Raw genomic sequence first — 21,765 nt, 5'->3', positions numbered from 1 at the left:
GTCCATAAAATATCGCCGTGTGGTGTTTATGTTAATAGCATTTTGACACGACGCACGTTTGAGCAACTGCATAGAAAATACCAACAACAACCAAAAACAGGAATTGGTTGACATTTTAACTCTCCGATATCGTAGTTGTAAAACACTGAAAAAGAAACGATTGGCTTACTTTCGGCATTCCTGTGCTTTGCAGATTATCTGGAACTTCCTGTGTACCACGTGACTTGTGGAATAATCCATTTTGCTAAATGGGTGTCGATTGCCTGAAAACTCAGGGCCACGACGAAACAATTAATTCGATATAAATTGTTGCTTTTGTGTTAAGAAATTGAAATTAAGGAATGGTTGGAAAATAATAAATATACATATGTAAAGATAACATGTCTAATATGGGAAAACTGTGATATTTCATGGTTAAGTACCATTTCCAAACCGTTCAAAATGATGACAATTAATATTTTACGTGTTTTTAAAGATGAAGTTTGAAACTTGTTGCTATTCGTTTTATCGGCATTAACTTTGTACTATTATTGCACTATGTAGTTTTTTTATGAAACGGTTTTGCACATTTACAGTATACAGTTGACAATTTTATTTTACTATGCTTAGAATATCTTGTTTTCGATCCTTTCACCACCCCCCCACTCCATCACCTTTCAAATTGCTGCTGTGGACTGCAAATTTCCCCTTTGTGGGACGAATAAAGGTTTTCTGATTCTGAACATTTGTTTCCCGAATACAGAACTGTACCTTTTTGGGACTGGCAACGCCACTCCATAAGTAACCTTGTATTCATTAACTTTTTTAAATGTAATATATCCACTACCTATTTTCAACACCGCTTTTCCTGAACCGGGTCGTGCCGGAGCCTAACCCAGCTGGCTTTGGGCGCAAAGCAGACTACACCCTATCAGCCTAGCTGAACTGGTCGTTAGTCAGTGTCAGACACAAACAACCATCCAAAGTTACATCTACACTGTGTGGTAACCTACAAGACGCTACAGGAGCGTCGTTTCGATTAGTATCTTTAGTGTTTTTTACATTTCCCTCAGTAAAAAAAACGTAACTACATTGGGACGTTGCGGAGGAACACCTTTTTATCAAGTTATCGAAATCGTGTTTTATGCCGATTACAACGACAGATTCCCCTCACACCCACGAAAACACACACATACACGCCTACAGACGCACAAACGCACGCACACACATACCTGAGGATGAGCTCAACTCACCGCAGCGTCAGAAAACTCAGATTTGGCGATGATTAAATACGTATTAGATTTCAATTTACCTACCTGCGACAAAGTAATTACCCCAGCACCCGTCTGAAGGCAAAAAAATGCAATTATGAAAAGACTGAAGCACACATTCCAACGGGGATGAGGTAAATAGAGCGCAAATCTGGGACTTTAATGAAAGTCATTATTAAAAGGTGGAGGGGGGGGGGGGTGTTGCTTAGTTTCCAGATTTTACAGATCTGAGAGTCAGTCTGAAGCTTATTTCAAATAAGCATTGAATAAGCATTCATTTGTTCTCGTTTCCCGTCGCCTAAACACATCTTTGCAATCACAAGAAGCTTGCGTAATTTAATAGGCAACAATGTGGAATAAATAGAGCGTATGGAAAACAAAGACAGTATTGAATTTAAATTTCAATTAAGAATTTATGTGTGCATATAAATATAATCTGTCCATCTATTATGACTCTGTCATAAAATCCTGTTTGATATAGAATCAGCCCCAGAAGGCAAAATCATGTAATATAATAATAATAACAATAGTAAACATATATTATTATTATTATTATTATTATTATTATTATTATTATTATTATTATTATTATTATTATTATTATTATTATTATTATTATTATTATTATTATTATTGCTTGTCATATCACTTATATGTTCTTCTCATTCATATAAATGTATGTTCACGCTTCGTCTCTTCGTTATCTAACAACAGTTAATGACCCAGAATGCACAGTGTTTTAGCACGTAGTAAACGGGTCGATTGTAAACTTTTTAACCAATTCAGAAACTTGAGAAAGGTACGAGTTTATTGTTGCGTTCAAAGTTACTCGGGAAAATGTAAATTCGGTAGTGGTGGGGCGCATGGCCCGTGTGAGCCAGCGCGTTATGTACTTTGGGTGGATGAACCCCCGCTGCGTTTTGTTCGTCATGCTGTGTACACGCCGCAACGGATTCAGCTTTGCGGGCTGAACAACTTGAGCTCACTGCAGGCCTATGAATGTATCACGAACAATCCTTTTGGGCGTCAAACGTTGCAAAAAAGACTGAACTTAATTACGTTTGACTCGGAGCCTTTTTATCCCCGGGAATGAAACAAATCTACCTATGCTTGGGGGTGTTTAGGCCCCCCTATTAAAAATTCCCTTCCGAATATGATGTCACCTGCTCGATGACTTCGTTTCCAAGAAAAATTGAGTTAAGTGAATACATCACAACTGTGCAATTTATGCCCAAAACGCATACACAATTAAAAAAAGAAATTACTTTCAATTGTGCAAGGAAACATCTTACGAATGTCCAATGTTTAATATTAGTAATATAATATCAATGTGTAAAATGATACGTGCGACAAATACTCAAGTACGGCTTTTCAAAACACGCATTTAAACACTCACGTTTACTCAGTTTCGTTTTCCTCGTATAATTTGCAGAATTAAATGCATACTAAATAAAAACAACTAAATCCGATTTTTTACATATTTTTAAAGTTACACTTAGCAAAATATATTTTATTTTAACTTAGGTATTGCTATATAGTTGCTTGGATTTGAGTTTTACTGAAAAAAAGCGACAAACACAACCGAAAAAGGATGGCTCCATTTAAAGGCCCGTCATCGGATATTTAATGAGGCACACCTGCACGATCCCGTTAGAACCTGACAAAAAATGCTCAGAAAGACAAAACGATTCCAAATATCTTTCAACATGTTGCAGTTTGCTTGCTGTGCCACCGAGCATCAAACATTAATTTTGTACCAACCATTCGGAAGTCAGCATTGTTATCAGTGTTATCTTTATAAACGAAAATTTTGCAGCGAATAAGAATGCCAACTATAGACTCGAGCCACCAGTTTGTACAGTCGTTACCCACCTTGTTAAAAAATGGTATTCCCTCTTATCATTCCAGTCTAAATTGCTACTTGACATAATTAGGCACGTAACACTCAGGTGACAAGTTGTTTCATTCAGTTGAGATTTGAATTCAAAACTTCACTTGTTATCGTCGATGAAACATTTGCATAAATAGCTCAGAATAAATGCCCGAGGGGTGGTCCATGCAACTTTAATTATGATTTCAAAGACAACACACACACACACATACACACGTACACACACACACACACACACACACACACACACACACACACACACACACACACACACACACACACACACACACACACACACACACACACACATACACGCACTCGCACCGCACTATTAAACCTTGGAGGGGGTCCCATATTTGTTGTTTCCTTTTTTTATTTATTTCTTTATTTTTGAAACAATTCCACATTATCTCCCGACTTTGTGCATTGCAAATGAGTGTTGGCGATTGTGCGCACTTTGAAAGAATCATTACAACACGCGGGCATAATCTCTTCAAACAGGAGATGATGTCACCGGGTCGTCACACGTTCTCATTTCCCATTACGAGTTTGCCACTAGATAGACACATTAAAAAATAACATCAGGCTTCCTCTCACCCCAGCGGGTCACAAACTGGACCGGGGGTAATTGTCTGTAATGGGAAGCTGCGTACGCCTACAGAGAAAAAATGAGACAAGAAAGGATCGCACTGCTGTAGAAGTTTGTTTTGTCTTTGTCAAAGTGTGAAAACAAGATGGGGAAGGAACAGGAAATTCGCTTGTTAACAGCCATCATCGAAGTGTTACTGAATGTGTGCAGCAGACTAGTTTCATATTTCATTCGCACAGATGGGTTTAAAAATGTCTTTGTATATCCTAAAAAGCCCAAATTATAAAATAAATAAATAAATAAATAAATAAATAAATCCCCGTGCTTCTGCTACCTGTCCTCAGAGATGAGTTACTTTATCCTGTTCAAAAATACAGGAAGAATCAAAATGATTCCGAAACTATACTTCAAAGTGATGATGGGCCTCCAGAGTCACCCGGGCGAATAAATAAATAAACATACTCAACTAATTGCATTTTTTTCCAAAGCCAAATCTTAATTTCTTGGGAGGGGAGAGGAGTAAACGAGAGAAAAAAATGCATGGATGTGTTTTGGTCCTCATTAGGCTCCAGTTTGGATTTTCAATTCAGCCCATTTCACTGCAACAAAGATGATGCTGAGCAAACTCATGGCAAAATTAATAAAATGATCATTTTTGTACTGCTTAAATGTGGGTTTTATATATGTTTCATATCATATTTGATCAAACTACCAGTTCAAAACTGTGTTTTTACTGTCTTTAAACGTCTGTTTTATCTTTATGGAATCAAAAAAAAACAGAGAGACGTGACAATTACACTGGTCAATAACATATGTGAATTAGAGATGACTGTGTTCTTCAGCATATTTTTGATGCTGATTTAAAAACACATTTTAAGTCTTTTTTTTCTGACATTATATATAAGTTTTGGACATATTTTCATTTTTCATGTTAGTTTTTTAAGTTATCTTACAAAGATTTGCATCATATAAATTTTACCATTGTAACTTAAAGCTATGATATTTCAGGGAAAAACAATCTACCTGACTTTGAGAGATTTGCTGAAAGTATGATGTAATATACTTTTTCTTTTATATGCCTCTCCCTCGTTTGTTGACAACTGGGCGTAGGACTAGCAGATATGCTGTAGAAAGAGTTAGAGCCAAATAATTTCGAGTTGATAAACTTTTAGGTTGTCCAGTTGAACACATGATCAAATAAAAATAATTCACAATGAAGAAATGACATCTGTGTAAGTTCTCAGTCGTACAGGAGTAGTCCATCGATGAAAAGGTTTCTTCAGCCGTCATTTGTACTTCTTTGAAGGTGTCGGACGTTTCGCTTCTTATCCAAGATGAATGAAAAATCAGTGCATCCAAAAGATAGGCTGCCAAATGAAAAACAAAGTAATGTAGTTTATTCAATACATTGTAAGAATAGAAATTGTAAAGAGCAGTACATTGGGGAGACTCAACAAAAAGACTTTATCAACATCGCCGGGATAATACTAGTGGGCCTCAATCGGCAGTACATGCGCACCCAAAAGCTAGCAACCACTCATTTGACGACAATGAGGTTAAAATCTTAGCGAAAGAACATAGATGGTTTGAAAGGGGAGTAAAAGAAGCTATTTTCAAAACAACAAAATCATTCACTAAACCGATATGGTGGTGTGAGGTTCAATTTGGATCGTTTGTACAATAGTCTGCTTAGGCTATGCTGATGAGGCGATACCAGTGCAAATAGGGCAATCAGGCCAGTCGTCAATCAGGACAATGAAGTAATCACTGGAGCCGCAGGGAGTAGTCCTCTGCTCCCCCCAAACTGAGAGCAGGGACCAATCATAGCAGAGTCCGGTACCGCCACGTCTGGACAGTAGGGATATATATAGAGAGAGGGCCGAAACTACCAGCAAGACTTTAGTTTGCTGAAGAAGCATCTTGGATAAGAAGCGAAACGTCCGACACCTTCAAAGAAGTACAGATGACGGCTGAAGAAACCTTTTCACCAATGAAGAAATGAGTTCATAGAGCTGTAAACCGTTTTGACTGTTTACCCGCACAAAACGATAAAATGACTTCATCCGGCAAACATTTAAACAGCTTCTTCCCCCAAGCTTCTAACTCTTTGAACAGTAGCCCAAATGGAACTGTATAGTGCTTCTTTGCAATTTTTTGATGATGATACAAGTGCAGCGTGTTCGACCGGAAACACATTCCTTGTGTGTTTTACATACTTGGCAATAAAGATGATTCTGATTCTGATGACTTGATTGCTTTTTGTTATGACTAAATTTCTTGGAATACATGTCAAATGTATACTTTATAGGTGTTTAACCCCCTCCCCCTTCCCTACCCCCAAAAAATGAATGTTTTACAGTGTAGAAGCATAGCAAATTCTGAATCAGAAATGATACATAATTTCTGTTTGACCGGTATGTTTATCTTTTTGTTCAATTGATGGTCTTCATCTTCTTTTCATTTGGGCTTTTCCACAGCGAATCAGTGTCCTCCATTTTCAAAGATTTGATTGGCATGTTTGTTTTGGCCAAGCTTTTACGTCGGATGTCCTTCCTGACACAACCCTCTGTATTTATCCGGGCTTGGGACCGGAAAAATAAGACACTGGCGTGTGTCCCCTTGATGATATATTCCACAAATTCTAACTTCAAACCTGCCAGAAATTTTGGGCTCTAGATGAGTTAGAACTAATGTTGGTAATTTTGCACATAATTGAAGTGAGACGGAGGGCTGCACCACTGTGGCTTCTTTCATTCACGCGGTGTGCTAATTGCGTACTGGAGTCTGGACATGGCATACATATCATGTTTGTACTGTGAAACGAAACCTGTCCCCCACCACCAACCATCCCTGTTACCCCCCTCCCATCCCTGATCTCACCCAGACAATCATCTTTGAAATTTGTCCAGCCCCACAACAAACATCCAGACATCCATTTTCTAATCTGCATTTTTCCTTACAAGGGTCGAGGGTATACTGTAGCTCATCTAAGCTGACTAGGCAGGGTACATCTTGAACTGGTTGCCACCCATCGACGAACAACTATGCAGACTCACAATCAGACCTCGGGACAATTTTGAGTCTTCCATAAACCCGCTATGCATGCTTTTGAATGTATATATTTACAGTTCTTCTTCTGTACAGTTACTTGAAGAATAATTATTTTCAATGACTTGTTCAAAATTAGTAGTCCACCAATTACTTGTAGATATACTGTATAGTGCCACTTAGCAGTTTTTTTTGACGACGATACTAGTGCAGCGTCTTCTACCGGAAACAAATTCCTTGTGTGTTCTACATACTTGGCAATAAAGATGATTCTGATTCTGATTCTGATATGCAATAATGATCAATGATTTATTCGATTTCACCAGAATATTGACCCACTTGAGGAGAGCTATAAGTACAAAATGGGCTGAGACCAAAAAAATCATTTGACCAAATTGATTCAAAGGAATATGAGGAAAATGTAACATAACTTCGTGGAAGTTCAAGAAAAGTCATTATTTTATTTTAATGTTATTTTTTTCTGCTTAGCAAGCGTCAAAAGTCCACCAAGTGCATCATCGCATGATGAATTCTTCATTTCAAGTGCAAGGCGGGGTCATTAAAAACAGACACTGCTGAATAGTCATTTGGACAAGTCTCATTCGAACTTCACTTGTCTGGACTGATGTGCGCATGAATGTGTGTGTGTTTGTGTGTGTGTTGTGGAATGCAGTGCCTTTTGTACCCTTGCAAGTGTGTTTGCTCATATGAATGCTGTGTGTCCATGCGTGTGCGGCCTATTACTGCAGTTTAACCCCCGTGTTCCCCTGAACGCACTATTCTTCCTGCTGCACCCACCCTATCACTTTTGTCCTAAGAGGGCAATTAAGGAAACAAACGTTTTCCCCAAGATAAGCTGACTGCCAGCTTTGCATACTAATGCATTGCCAAGTGGTTACAAATAATAAGTGCTCTAATTACCAACACTGTTTTAATCAGAAATTGCTCAATTTCCCAGGATGAAGTCTCTGCTCCTGAAAAAAAAAGCAACCTGACAGCGGCAAGAGACAATCATCTCCACATGTGATATTCCTGATTTGGCTTGTTCGTGTGTGAACACACAAATCATCTTATGGACCCTGCGTGATGTGACCCTCTTGATGGTTGAGCCTGCACCCCTCGAAAATTCATCCCACCAGTCAAGTGAGAGTTTTTGTCAATGAGGACAATTATTCCCCCCGTTTATAACCTAAACGTGTTGTGCGGCACGTGAGGCGGTGATGAGCACAATGTGGCGCTTCATCCTCGAGGTGAGCAATTTTGTGGCAATTGTGATCATCAGCGCAAAGCAGGGGCCTGCTCATTTATTAAGCAATTTCCTTGCGAGGAAAGTAGCGGGATGGCGCTTTTAATTTGCCAGGGGACGGTAATATCTCGAAAAAGCAACAGCAACACCAACAATAGGAGGAAGTTTGACATATGAAGACCCATGGGATGAATTTAATGCAAGAGGCCCAAAGAGTTTTACACTTACAGGAATTGAATCTATTAATCGACAAACCATTAGTCACATTTTTGGTATCACATGTTTCAAGCATACAATACAATACAATACAATACAATACAATACAATACAATACAATACAATACAACACAATACAACACAACACAATACAATACTGATTTATATAGTGCTTTAACAGCTGAAGATGTAACAAGGCGCTTAACAAGGACAGCTATCACATACAGGAAACAAAGCGTCACAAAGTTAGTAGAAAGCACCAGGGAGTGAAACCAAGATCAAGTCGGAATCATGTTGAGTCGAATGCCAAAAAGTGCAAGTGAGTTTTGAGACAGGTTTTAAAGATGGGCAGCGAGGGGGCTTGACAAATGTACAGTGGAAGGTCATTCTAAAAAATTGGACCAGCAACGGAAAAGGCCCGATCCCCTTTGAGCCTCTGTTTAGTTTTTGGCACATCTAATAATGTCTGGTCAGCAGACCTGAGGCGCCGGGAAGGTGTATAAGGGTGGATGAGATCCGAGAAGTAAGGAGGCGCAAGGTCATTTTTAAAGATTTGAAAACAAATAAGATCTCGAAAAGGAAAAGAACTGTAAAATGTACAGGGAGCCAGTTAAGGGATGCCACTGTAGGAGTTTGTGATCCCTCTTATGAGTACCAGTCAAGAGGTGAGCAGCAGCATTCTGGACCAGCTGAAGACGCTTCATGGAGGATTGGCTGACACTAAAGTAAAGCGCATTACAGTAATTGAGCCATGGTGTGACAACGGTATGAATTACTGATTCAATGTAGTCAACAGAAAGGAGAGGGTTTATTTTAGCCAGCTGCCGAAAATGAAAAACATCCAATTGACTGTTGACCTTCTTTTATCCATTCGTTTTCCAGACCGATTTCTCCACATTATGGTTGCGGGAGGGTGCTGGAGCCTATCCTAGCCTTCTCCCTGCACTTGGCAGGGGACAACCTGAATTAATTGCCAGTCAATCGCAGGGCACACAGAGATAGACAACCATTCACTCTCACACTCACATTTGAGTGTGCAATCATCCTGCCATGCATGTTTTTGGAATGTGGGAGGAAACCAGAGGATCTGGAGAAAACTTATGCAAATGCCACACAGGGAGACTGGAACCGGCGTTGACTTTCTTGTCATATGAAATATCTGGCTAACAATTTGCCACATTCTTCAAAAGGTGAAAAATGGGCAATTTGTGAGGCAAAATTAGCATTCGGCCCTTTGTTAAAAATACTGAAGAGCAAAACTAAGAATAAAGTGCTATGCCATTCCACAAAGTTTCGTTGAGCCTTTTTACGTACTTCACTAACTGCGACTAGTCGGACGTTGAGGCACAGTTCGGTGTTAAAAATGGCAATGCGCACTGGCTGGCTCTTGCTGCGGCTAAACATATTACAGAGTCGCTCCAAAGTCAGTCATCATCGCTTCTGTGGCAGGTAAAATACACATTTCCGACAAGTATCGTTCTGAAGAAGGAAGAATCCATATTGTCCTATCATGACAGACAGACAGACAGGCAGGCAGACAGACAGACAGACAGACAGACAGACAGACAGAAAGACAGACAGACAGACAGACAGACAGACATCTTTGAATTTCCTCCATTAACAACACAGGCTAAACTTAGCTTAACTGCTTCCTGACAGAGAAGATTTTGGAACATTGGAGTTGTCACTTCAGAATATTTCTTTGATACACTTAACTACTTTCCTATTAGCAACAACAGAGTGACTTGTAGTTCGACACAAATGTCACTCTAGAACTGATTATGTGGAGTACAGTAACCATGCTTTCAAAACATTTGGAGGTAAATGAATGGACAGTCATTTTCATGTACTTCATCTAAAATAGCAATTTATGTATACATGCCAGCAACATAGTGGCAGGCAAAAAAAGTATAGCTCTTTTACAAGGTTGCCGAAACCGGTGCAAGTACCTGTTGTCATTCATCCAACATTACAAGTCTTTCATTAAAGAGGTCAACATTTCCCAGTGAATCAGTAAAATTCTAGGTCGATTCAGACCAAATCATTCTTATTTTCCAAATAAGATTTGATCCTGGAGTCAATGAAAATTGAGAAAAAACTGCATTAGCCTAATAATATCTTTCTAACACCCCTCGAGCTCCTTACAGGATGGGCAAACAAGATTGGTCTGAGCTAACCTTTAACTTTGGCGTGGCGGCAGCTGATGGTGGCCTGGCGCCCGATCAATGAACCGAGGAAGCGGCCTACGCGTCCCCTGCTCTGTTCACCCGGGCCAAGAAAGTGCAGACGCTGCCAGAAGCTTCGACACCAAGCGGAGCCGTTCAAATTGACTTTTGTCCGTTCTGCAGGGTGACGGTTTGAACACTGCGCTGCCGTGCCATGTAGGAAAGGACAGCCAGAAGAGAGGAGCTTTCTGTGTTGCTAAATAAACTACTTGTGAATGTTACACTTGATCTGAAAAGATGATCTGCTCTTTAAGTATGTCACAACCATTTCAGGGAAAAAAAATCTAATCTAATCTTTTTTTTTCCTCTGTCACGGGAATTTCTTTGTGATTGGTTCGACTTGAAGTAAAAGCAAATGAACCATCATTTATTATCGGGAATTTTTTCTATTTCTATTGGAGTTGTGAACTTTGTCAATAATTGCAGTCGCTTCAGGGATCACGATGACAACTTTGGAAAATTCTATCCAACAAGCGACATGAGGGCAGTGAGAAATAAATCAGATGATGACAATAATGCAAACAAGTCTGTGGCTTTATAACTTCATCGATTCATGAAACAACGGTATGTGGACTTCACTTTTTAAGTCTCTTACCTGAAAGACAAAATAAAACAAATAACACATAAGATACACATTTTTATAAAATGTGTTTACATACATACTGTACATTCATCAACAATAAAGCCGACCAAGTAACTTTCCCCCCGCTCAATAGCGATTTGGAAATTGCATTTCGCTCGATTGCGAGTGTAGATTTGAATACAAATTAATTGTTTGTTGGAAAGTATCAGTGTAATCGGTGATGGCCGACTGCGTTGTGTTTAAAAGTATTGATGACGCACAGCAGGATTTCTTCTGTTGGTTGCATTTAATAGCCTCAATCACAAATCCTGAAAATAACAGCAGAAAACAATATCCTCCTCGTCAATTATATTGATACAGCGTACCCATAACATCGGTATGATGTCAACACTCACAATAAAGACTGTTAAATAATATGAAATAGCAATGCAAAAGCTTCCTATACGGTGTTGAAGTCCCGTCGACACATCACAAACGTTTCCTTTGGTCTTCTTGGTATGCACTGAAAACATTACCACGGGGTATATACGACGTATGCCGTTGAATCGTGTTCTCTCGTGTGCCTGATGTGCTGCTCTGTAGGTACTTTGCAACCCAGATGGTACATTGCTGTAAACCTTTTATCACAGCAGCATTTTCGCACACAAAAAGAAAAAAGCAACATCATATTTATGGTGCATTTTAATTGCATCAACATCAATTCGGATAAAAATATTCCTTCCATATGTGAAAAGGAAAAGACAAAAAACACATCATCCCAAAGCTTTAGCACAGATTGTTCTTTTTATTATCATTAACAGTAATGTGATGCTGAGGCCCCATGTGACCTCCTCACAGCGGCACCTCATTTTCAAAGTCATTCATTAGAACAAACAGAAGGCGGGCAGCGGAAAGACGGTGTGGGGAGTGCGACGGAGAAAGGGAGAGGGAGAAACGCGAGTATAAAACAAATGAGATTGTTCTTCCTGGAGGAAGAACTTTGGAAAAAAAATCAAAAAAATAAGAAAAAAACACACGAGTGTGATATTTGAAGATGTCACGCCGAGCTCGTGATCCAGTTGTTGGTTTTGTGCTCAGAAGTGTAATCACAGTTACACTTACTGTCCACTTTGGATTTCGAGGCCGACGGGGAGTCTTGGAAAATGGCGATGGTTTGTTAGGATTGCGATTGTCCAAGCAAAAAAAACAAAAAACAAAAAACAAAAACAACAGAAAAAGCTTTTTATGCCTTCCTTCCTTGGACTGATACACATGGAATTCTCCCCTCCATGATTCGTCCTAGTTTATCCAAAATGCTAAAGGTCATTGCGCTCAACTAAACTCCCCCTTTTCCCATTAGGGGGTTGACATGAGTCCCTGCAGATCTCCGACCCCTGCTGTATCCCATCTCTATGCATGTCCATGTGCGCGCACACACACACACACACACACACACACACACACACACACACACACACACACACACACACACACACACACACACACACTGGGGTAAAAGTAATAAGTGGGGATATAGATGGGGTGGTGGAAATGGAGAAGGGTGTGGGGTGACGGGGGGCCACTGTGGATCCATCGGAGTGGTGTGACAGACTCCCCGGCCTCCTGGTAGGATTTGTTGGAATGTGAGAGAGGAGGATTTTAGCACCAGGCGAGCCACGCCAGAGTGCCGCAGACTTCATGCCATCTGTCTCAGCCTCCATCCTCTCCCTGCCAAGACTCGTCAGACCTTTATTTTCTCTCCCTCCAGCTCCTTCTCATCCCTGTTCACAGGAGGAGTGGACATACTGAGATCTGCTAATATATTGGAGGGGTGGAGTGGGGCTGGAAGCGGGATTAGGTGGGATTTCTGGGTTTGCTAAAAACATTAAAAAAAAAAACAATTCAATAAGATGGACTTCATCTTTGGATCAGCCCATAACAGATTTCGAAACGTGTAATGTGCCATGAGAGAATGAGATGCTGTTATAAGCACCCAAAAGGCGTGTCATTAGGTACATCATCCGAACTAATTTGATGCAGTGAGAGCAATTCTGACAAATCAACAATTAAAGGTGGGTGCAGTCAAACAATGTAAAGTAAGTCAAATTTGTCAGTACTCTGTGTAGAATGAATGATACCAAATGACGAAACTAAAAATAAAAAGTATTCCTATAAAACTTTAAAGGACAACCGACACCTCCGGGCAAGTTGTGTCCATAATTTGTAAAATCAATTCAAATGACTTCGACTGAGCGTATTTTACAAAGATTCCACGGCATATAGCTATATTTTACGTTTTAAGACTCGCGAATGTTCTGGAAGTCTTGTTGAGTCGATGACTATGCCTGACGTGACGTCACGTCTGGAACGCCGCTGACCGAGAAAGCGACACACAATGCATTTTGGGTACTTTGTTTGGTCTGAAAACTTCGTGTTGATCCATGTTGATGGCGAAATTAGAAGGAAAATACATAAATAACGCAATGTTGAATCGTTGTGTGTTGTACCAAGACTACTATTTGATACTAGTTGACACAAATTCCCAGCAGACAAATCAGCCCATTTGCAACGGAGCTTGGGCACCATCTTGTGCATTTTCTGGGCGCTACATTGGAGTCCAGACGCCTCAAAATGAGACGGAAAGACTTCTTTAATCGATTGCAAACATTTATGCTTTCCTCTTCAGAACTATTTGAATCATATTCATAACTGGAAGAGTAACAAGAAACCATCTTCTCCAAATCTGAAGCCTCCACAGGAGGTGCTGCAACATTTCAACACGGCTGTCATCGAATCCATCCTGTGTTCTTCCATTACCGTTTGGTTCGGGGCCGCCACAAAAAATGGACAAAATCCGACTTCAACGGACAGTTAGGACGGCCCTACCCACTCTCGAGGACTTGCACACTGCAAGAATCCAAACTAGGGCGCGGAAAATCCTACAGGACCCTCCGCACCCTGCCCACCACCTTTTCCAGCTACTCCCCTCAGGCAGGCGCTACCGATCCATGCGCACCAAATCCAGCAGACATTTAAACAGTTTTGAACAGTAGACATAAATATTTGAAGAAACATACCATTAAAATACACCATTTTCAAATCACACTTGCCAATCCCCCAAATCGACTGCAGTACATTTTGTACTTTTCAAGTAAATTACATTTTGAATTAAAATACAATGAAATATTACTTTATTGGAATTTCCACTCAAAATCTTTGATATGTACCGGTATATTTGATACGTTTTAAATGAATTATTGAAATAATTTTTATTATGCATTATGAATGTAAGACCGTTACAGGGTCTTAGAATGATATTAAATATGTGCAATATATTTTAGGATTTTTTTTCCCCCGCTTTTGATCAACTCTGGCTGATTATGTTATTAAAATTAGGAAAGTGACCGAGGCAATTATGCTCTTAGACAAATTAAACTTGGTGAATAATGCATATGATTTTGAATTCTAGTCAATTACTATGATGTGATGTAGCCTTGTGGCTGTCGCTGCTTACCGACAGAAAAACTTATCGTGTGAATGTAAAGTGACCTTGAGAGTTTTGAAAGGTGCTTATAAATGAAATGTTTTATTATTATTATTGCTGATGGTTGGATTGAACTCTGTAATACATCCGCCACAATTAACTTGGAACATTTATGGTGACCACCTATATTAGTTGAATACATGTAATACATTTTAAAATAAGAATGGGTGAGTATCAATTCAAAGTATCGCTATCTGATGCTTATTTCAATGTATCAGCTACTCATGTAATCCACCCCAAAAAAGTAGGATTGAACATCCCTATTCTAAGCAATCGATTCTCAGAGGTCATAATGACGATGACGTGTCACATCACACTAATATCATACAATTTCAATGCCTTCGACGTCTTTCACCAGCAGGGTTTTAAACATTGGACGGTTAAGCATGTGCATTCTAATGCTGTAGTAAATCCAAAGCACACTTTCACATCAAATGCTTCCATGGGAGGTGTCTTCTCCCAATGTGGGTGTCTGGGGAGGACAATGAAGGCGATATCACACTGCCAGGAGCTCCGCTAACTCAGGGTCCTTCACCTTCTGCTGGAAAGGCAGCAGGAGGTTGAGGCGATGGAAGGCAAACACAAACCCACGTCCAAGAAAGCGTAACACCAGATGGGAGGAAGTGGGCAGGAGGCTCTTTGAAGCTCCAAACCTCTGGCCTCTGAGCTGAGATGTCCTTGGACGGATCTGCTGATCATGCAGACTTGATGACTTGAGATGGGGAGCTTAGAAAAGTGCCTTCGCCATCACATTTGCCATATCTCAAAACTCACAAAAAAGGTCTTGCATTCAAAAATGGGGAAATAATCAAAAAAACATTCACACAGAATAGAGCACATTTTGATAGGAACTAGCGCATGAATATATTTTTTTCCACCACAAAGTACAACCACAGATTGCAAGTGAATGACTTGAGAAAGTGTTTTGCAGAAATCATCACAAGTAAAAGCGAGCCTCCTACATACCAGAGTGAGAGAAAACAATGCACAAAAAAAGAAAAAAAGTTCCGAAATCATCAGCATTGCTCTGACATGATCACGCTATCTTACATCACAGCAAAATTGAGCATCCTTTTTGGGCTTTCCTTTTTTTTGGGGGGGGGGGGGGTTGTTTTGTGCAAAAATTGACAAACTGGTAAGATCGATCGCTCCTCTTTCCAGGAAATAAAAGTGGGTGAGGAAGGCCGCTAGAGGAGATGAAGATGTGTCTGATCTCCATGACAACCAATAGCAAAGCAGCACTTGCCGCTGACCGCCCTCTGATTGGCCTTTAGCAACCCCCACTCCCAGGAAACCCCCCTCCATCTCTCCCTGCTCTTATCTATCATAACCTACCCCCCTCGCATAGACAAACAGACCAATTCCAAAAGCCACCTCATAGGCCAGATCGGTAGAATGGAAGCAGGGAGACAGTTCAGGAAGATGAGGGGGCGGGGGGTAAAAAGGAGTAGCAGAATCTGATGTGGTGATGTTAGGAGAGTCGGGTTGGGCATTATTAATAAAGCATTAAAAATGTGAGCACATCAAAGCAGACACGGGGCCATGCTATCGCACATGAAAGTGGCGCACTATGGCTTAATGTTTCCCAAGGCGTGTTATGGTGACGCCGCTTTGATTTGAAACGTGTTGTGAGGAAAATGGATTTACAGGAGTGAGGAGAGGAAGCTTGCCGCCGTGTGCATGCCGCCATTTCAAAACATGACCTCATGGGCTCTTCAAAGTCTGCACCTGAGCCATAAATAGAGCAAACGCAGCCAGTCCCCACTTCGGTGCTATAAAAGATCATCAGGTATAATGTGGACATTTCTACATTTTCACCTGATTGGACCAAAAATAAATAATAGACCAAAAAAAAGCATTTGTTCTGTCGATCGATGCCGCAACGTAGAGCACAAATCTCAGGTCAAAGAAATGTCATATATCTAAACAAACAGAATATTATGATACTTCAAATACTTTCAACCTATTTTCAATTGAAAATGCAGTCACACATTGATATACAACAGTTGTGAGTAGTTAGAGGCATGTTATTTTTCAGGCGCTAGGCTGCCAAAACGCGCGGGCTAACATCAGCTAAAAAGAAGATCTTAGAGTGTGTAGTTATGACACATATTCTCGGCCACTCGCTTATTTTCTTAAACATTGATGACCATTCCAACCTTTGGGCGGCTGGGAAATCAAAACCAAAATCTAAAAATGACTATTTTTTTACCAATGTGTGTATCTGACTCTTTCACTTTCAACAATACATTTGAAAAAAACTGATATCATATCTTTTAAGCACATTCTACTCACACAGTGCATTAGCGAAGAAAAACGTCTAAATGTAACGTTTGGCTACTTCTAACCGCTGATTATTATTATTAATAATAATAATAATAATAATAATAATAATAATAATAATAATAATAATAATATGTTCAGTGTGACCAGGTGCAAAAACGTTTGTGGTTTCAGGCAATCAATTTGCAGGCAAAATTCAATTCATGTCAGTTTGCTATGATCTTCCGCTTCGTGGTGTAAAACTCAAGGCCTACGGGCCGGATCTGGCCCGCCACGTCATTTTCCGTGGCCCGCAAAAACCAATGAAAGATGTCAACTTTCATGGAGTGTGCTAAAATCACAACCAAAAACATATATTTTTTTTGTAATATATAAAAATGATACTGTATGCATTTTCTCGTTACCCAACTGCCTCATTACAGTAACTTAATTAACCATTTTGTGAAGAAAAAAACACGTCTTGACTTCTTCATATGGTTTCGTCGTCGTAATCACCCACCAAGGGAAACTGCAATTGTGACCAAAAAATGAATTTGACGCCCCAGTTCTATAGGAAATGAATGATAGGTGTCATGCTTGATTCCATCGTAAACATCATCAGCCCATGGGAAAGCAAACCAACTTATGCTTGTTGCTGCCATTTTCAGATGATTATCCTCCTGCGGTTTGCCACCCAAGTCCCGACCACCTACCAGCGTTCATTATCAGCTTGCTAATGGCTTGATAGTGTCCCTGCCCAGGCTACTGACAAACACACACTGGGGCGAAAAGAAATAAGAGGACGAGCCAAGGAGGAAAGAGAAGAACAGAGCGAGTACAGTTAAGATCGACTTCCGATTTCAACTCCAGCAAAGTCTCTAAAGTTACAGTGGAGCAGGGGGTCTCACGTTTTTTTTTTCCCATAGGACCCCTCTCATAATCCTTAAGACTACATTCCAAACTTCGAAATATCATCGAAACTGTTTGTTCTTTGAAATTTTCAGACAAAATTATAACAATTTGTTTAGTAGAAAAGAACTGTAAAAATACATTTGCATTTGCTTTTGATGTTTGGTTGAAAGATGGCGTACACTGTTTATCGATCTGATCACAATATTTAGTCATATTTTTCGATCGGTCGATTGTCTTTTTTTTTTTTTTTTTTTAAAGTTGACAATAAATTAAAAATAACAAATAACAGGAGCAGAATTTCATCAATTGCTTCTGGATGACAAAAAAGGAGCGCAGAACAAGGCAATCGGCATTATAAGCCAAAACATGGTTTCTCTGAGCATCATGTTGGGCAGTTGGGCAGACTCAAGGTACGTGAATTCAAGTCACACATTTTTTGTTGAGGTCGCCCTATTTATTTATTTATTTATTTGTCTATTCATTCATTCATTCATTTGTAAACATTATAAGCCATTCGACAGAAGTACCAGTTTGTAACCAATTGAAAAGACTGGGTTGTCTTCATTTGTTGAAAAGTTTGAAATGTTTTCATGGTGCCACCAAAATACAGTGGCTGCATTTCTCACTTGTATAACGCAAAGAAAATGAAGTCCTCCAAACTGCTACTGAGAAAATCTCAATGATCAAATCACTTTTGGGGTAGAAGTTTGAAATTTTACAATGTTTCTTTTGTTGCGAAATCGACTTTAAAAAAGTGTGAAAATAGCAGCACAGCTGTCGGGGACTGGTAAAAAGTTCTATGGGCGATAATTCCTTTCTAACTCAGGATTTATTTTTCTATAAATGCGAGGAGCTTTTTGATGACTATCATGAGCTCTAAGGATGATTTCGTCTCAAATCGCCAAAGAATTGATGGGAAACGCCGAACAAATAACTATTCATACCATCCATCGTAAAATTTCTCGTAAGGAACAGCATGTTGGAGAGGAAAAGTCAACCAAGTTTGCTCTGTGTGAGTGTGAGTCTCGTACACATGCACACCTTGCCTGTTTACAGCAATAACCTCACAACATACAGACGGACTGGGGGTGGGCATCCACTTTCACTTTGTCTTTTATTTTTTTTCCCCTGACAAATGACACCCTGACAGTTGGAAAAGAAATGTTAGGGCCCCTGAACAGATTTCTCAGTTCCAGAAATAAAACGTGTTGAATTAGACAAAGACGAGCTTACTTTTGAACGCCGATGAGAGGACTGACAAATGACGCCCCATCACCCCACCCCCTCTCCGTCTGCATAGCATGACTGTCATCAGGGGTTTTTTTTTTTTTTTGGGGGGGGGGGGGGCGCCTCTCGGCAGAAATGTAATTTACTTAATAGGTGATAAATGGCACAAACACACATACAGCCATATTGAGGCATCTTACTCAAAATAGCCACATGAGCTGTTGTGATATGAAGAGTTCAAATTCAAAGACTTTCCACTCATTGATATTTGAGGAATCCATTTTTTTAAACATTCATATTATTTCAGGTGGCAGATACAAGCAAATGATCTGCATTTAGGGCAGTCTAAGTTAATGTCGCTAGCATCTGGTGGAATAGTTGCATCCTCAAAAGCGCCACATGTGGGGAAACCAAAAGGGAAACAAACAGACACACATACAGATCGATTTGAAAAAAAAAATAAATAAACCAACCACAAAAAAATTCTGACAATTAAAAGATATACAATGTTTCCTCATCTATCCACCTATGATTTCTTGTTCACTTGACAATATAACTTGGATTTTCTTTTCTTTTTTGCTTTGCCTTTGTAGGATATTTGGAAAAACAACCACAGTTGCACACAAAGGGCTGGACAAAAAAATCAGACGTATGAAAACAAAGAGGGTTAAAAAAATTGATTCAAAACACAAAAACAGTAGACCAGCAGAACCAACAGCAAAGCCTCAATCCTCTCTGAGCCTCGTCTACTTAGTCCTCAAGAGGGGCGGTCACTGGTCTACTCCTTAAGTCCCGTTTTTTTTATATATGTTTTCTTTTTTAATTATTACACGCATCCCCCAAACCCCACCCCACCCCGAGTCCTTGATTGCCCAGGTAGCATCCATTTCATGACTTAAAGGACAACCGACGTCTCCGGACAAGTTGTGTCCATAATTTGTAAAATGGCTTCAAATGACTTCTACTGAGCGTATTTTACAAAGATTCCATCGCATATAGCTATATTTTACGTTCTAAGACTCGCGCTGAAGTCTTGTTTTTGAGTTGGTGACGAGTCCGTAGGTGACGAGTCCGTACGTGACGTCACTAAAGGACCGCCCTTTACCGTAAAAAAGACGCATTGTCGCGGTCCTTCCATCACGTCAATGTATTTTGCTGTACTTGTTTGGTCTGGGGACCTCGTGTTGCACTCAAAAGCGGCCAGAAGGCCGGGAGAGGGGGTCCAAGAGCCATATAAGGAATTTATCAGCCTGTAGAAACGGAGGTGTCCACAGGAGGTCACCATTTTGTGCCTCTTTTTTTGGGTGAGAGATTTTCCGCCAATTTTGCCTCAAAATGGCACAAATAAATTCTTTAATCGAAAGCATATTCTCTGAATCTGAAGCCATTGTTTTGATTCACTAGCAATGCAAGACGTCTTGGCGTGACGTCACGAACTGGGGGCGGGACTTTCTGAAAATGCCCAATTCGCAGCTCAATTGGTGTTTTGCGTTTGAGTAACAATATCATACTGCGTGTTTTGGGTATTTTAGATGCTATAAAACGTTTTTCTGGTGTCAGTCAAAAAACAAAAAAGTGACGTCCGTTGTCCTTTAAGGCATCATGCAAGTATGTTGAGGTGGAGGAGCTCAGAGAGGTTAAATTGGGGTAAGACCATTTCAAAATTTAAAGACAGTTCAAATACAGTAAAGTCTCGTTATATCGATATTCAAGGGAGTCCGAAAAAATATCGATATAACCGGGACTATCGATATATCCGACTCTGTTTGCATGTAATTTTCTCCGTGCGTGCATAGAAATAGTATCGATATAACCGGGACTATCGATATATCCGATATCGATATAACGAGACTTTACTGTACTAGCAAAATGACCTTTAAAGGACAACCGACATCTCCAGACAAGTTGTGTCCATCAATTGTAAAATGTCTTCAAATGACTTCTACTGAGCGTATTTTACAAAGATTCCACCGCATATAGCTATATTTACGTTTTAAGACTCACGCTGAATATTCAGGAAGTCTTGTTTTCGAGTTGATGACGATCCCCAACGTGACATCACTTTGGAACGCCCCTGACCGAGAAAGCGGTAATTTGTTTGGTCTGAAAACTTCGTGTAGATCCGCGTTGATGGTGAAATTAGAAGGAAAACACATAAATAACGCGATGGTGAATCCTTGTGTGTTGCACCAAGACTACTATTTGATATTCGCTGACACAAATTCCCAGCAGACAAATGAGCTCATTTCCAATGGAGCTGGGGTGCCATCTTGTGCATTTTCTGTTACGCTACATTGCTGTCATTGACGGCTCAAATTGATATGGGAGGACTCCTTTAATCGATTGCAAACATTTATGCTTTCCTCTTCAGAACTATTCAGAACTATTTGAATCATATTCATAACTGGATAAGTAACAAGAAAGCATCTTTTCCGAATCTGAACTCCGTGAGCCCATTGTTTTGTTTCTTGAGCAAGGCAAGACAACTTGGCGTAACGTCATGAACTGGGGGCGGGACTTTCTAAAAATTCCCCGTTTCGAGTTGATTTGTGGCAGATTTTTGTGACTTTAAGTCATTTTTATTGGTGTTTTGCATTTCACAAAAAATATAGGCCTCCATGTTTTGGGTATTTAAGATGCTATAAAATGTTTTTTTTGATGTCAGTTAGGAAACAAAAAATGGTGTCGGTTGTCCTTTAAAGTGTACAAGGAGACAGTGAAGGGAGGTAGAGAATTTGGAGTTATTTGCTCCTTCAAGTGTGTACCGGTTTGGAAGGGAGAAGTGGCATTTTG

At 39.9% G+C, this 21,765-nt stretch overlaps 1 protein-coding gene and 1 long non-coding RNA gene across 5 annotated transcripts in view; one reads left to right on the top strand and one right to left on the bottom strand.

The window, feature by feature from the left end:
• LOC148901777 (uncharacterized) overlaps positions 1–17,870 on the top strand; it is a 43,441-nt gene extending 25,571 nt beyond the window's left edge. For 2 of the 4 annotated variants that reach the window (XR_016114173.1, XR_016114175.1), the window contains exon 3: positions 10,388–10,691. Coding sequence is in view for 1 of the 4 variants with exons in the window: in XM_088989787.1 (XP_088845913.1) it covers positions 13,777–14,063 (287 nt within the window). In the remaining 3 variants the exon portion in view is untranslated. Of the gene's footprint in view, positions 1–10,387; positions 10,692–13,776; positions 14,163–17,501 lie in introns of those variants that run through there. The other 2 variants (XR_016114174.1, XM_088989787.1) reach the window with 2 other exon arrangements.
• Positions 11,567–21,765, bottom strand: part of LOC148901772 (uncharacterized) — a 116,044-nt gene continuing 105,845 nt past the window's right edge. The window contains exon 6 of the long non-coding RNA XR_016114178.1: positions 11,567–12,808. This is a non-coding gene — a long non-coding RNA (uncharacterized LOC148901772). The remainder of the gene's footprint in view (positions 12,809–21,765) is intronic.

The sequence above is a fragment of the Hippocampus bargibanti genome, linkage group LG02, assembly GCF_051943395.1.
Source record: "Hippocampus bargibanti isolate YZ-2025 linkage group LG02, ASM5194339v1, whole genome shotgun sequence".
NCBI classification, from domain to species: Eukaryota; Metazoa; Chordata; class Actinopteri; order Syngnathiformes; family Syngnathidae; genus Hippocampus; species Hippocampus bargibanti.
The sequence above is the reverse complement of the archived record's forward strand: the minus strand, read 5'-3'. Positions and strand labels throughout refer to the sequence as shown.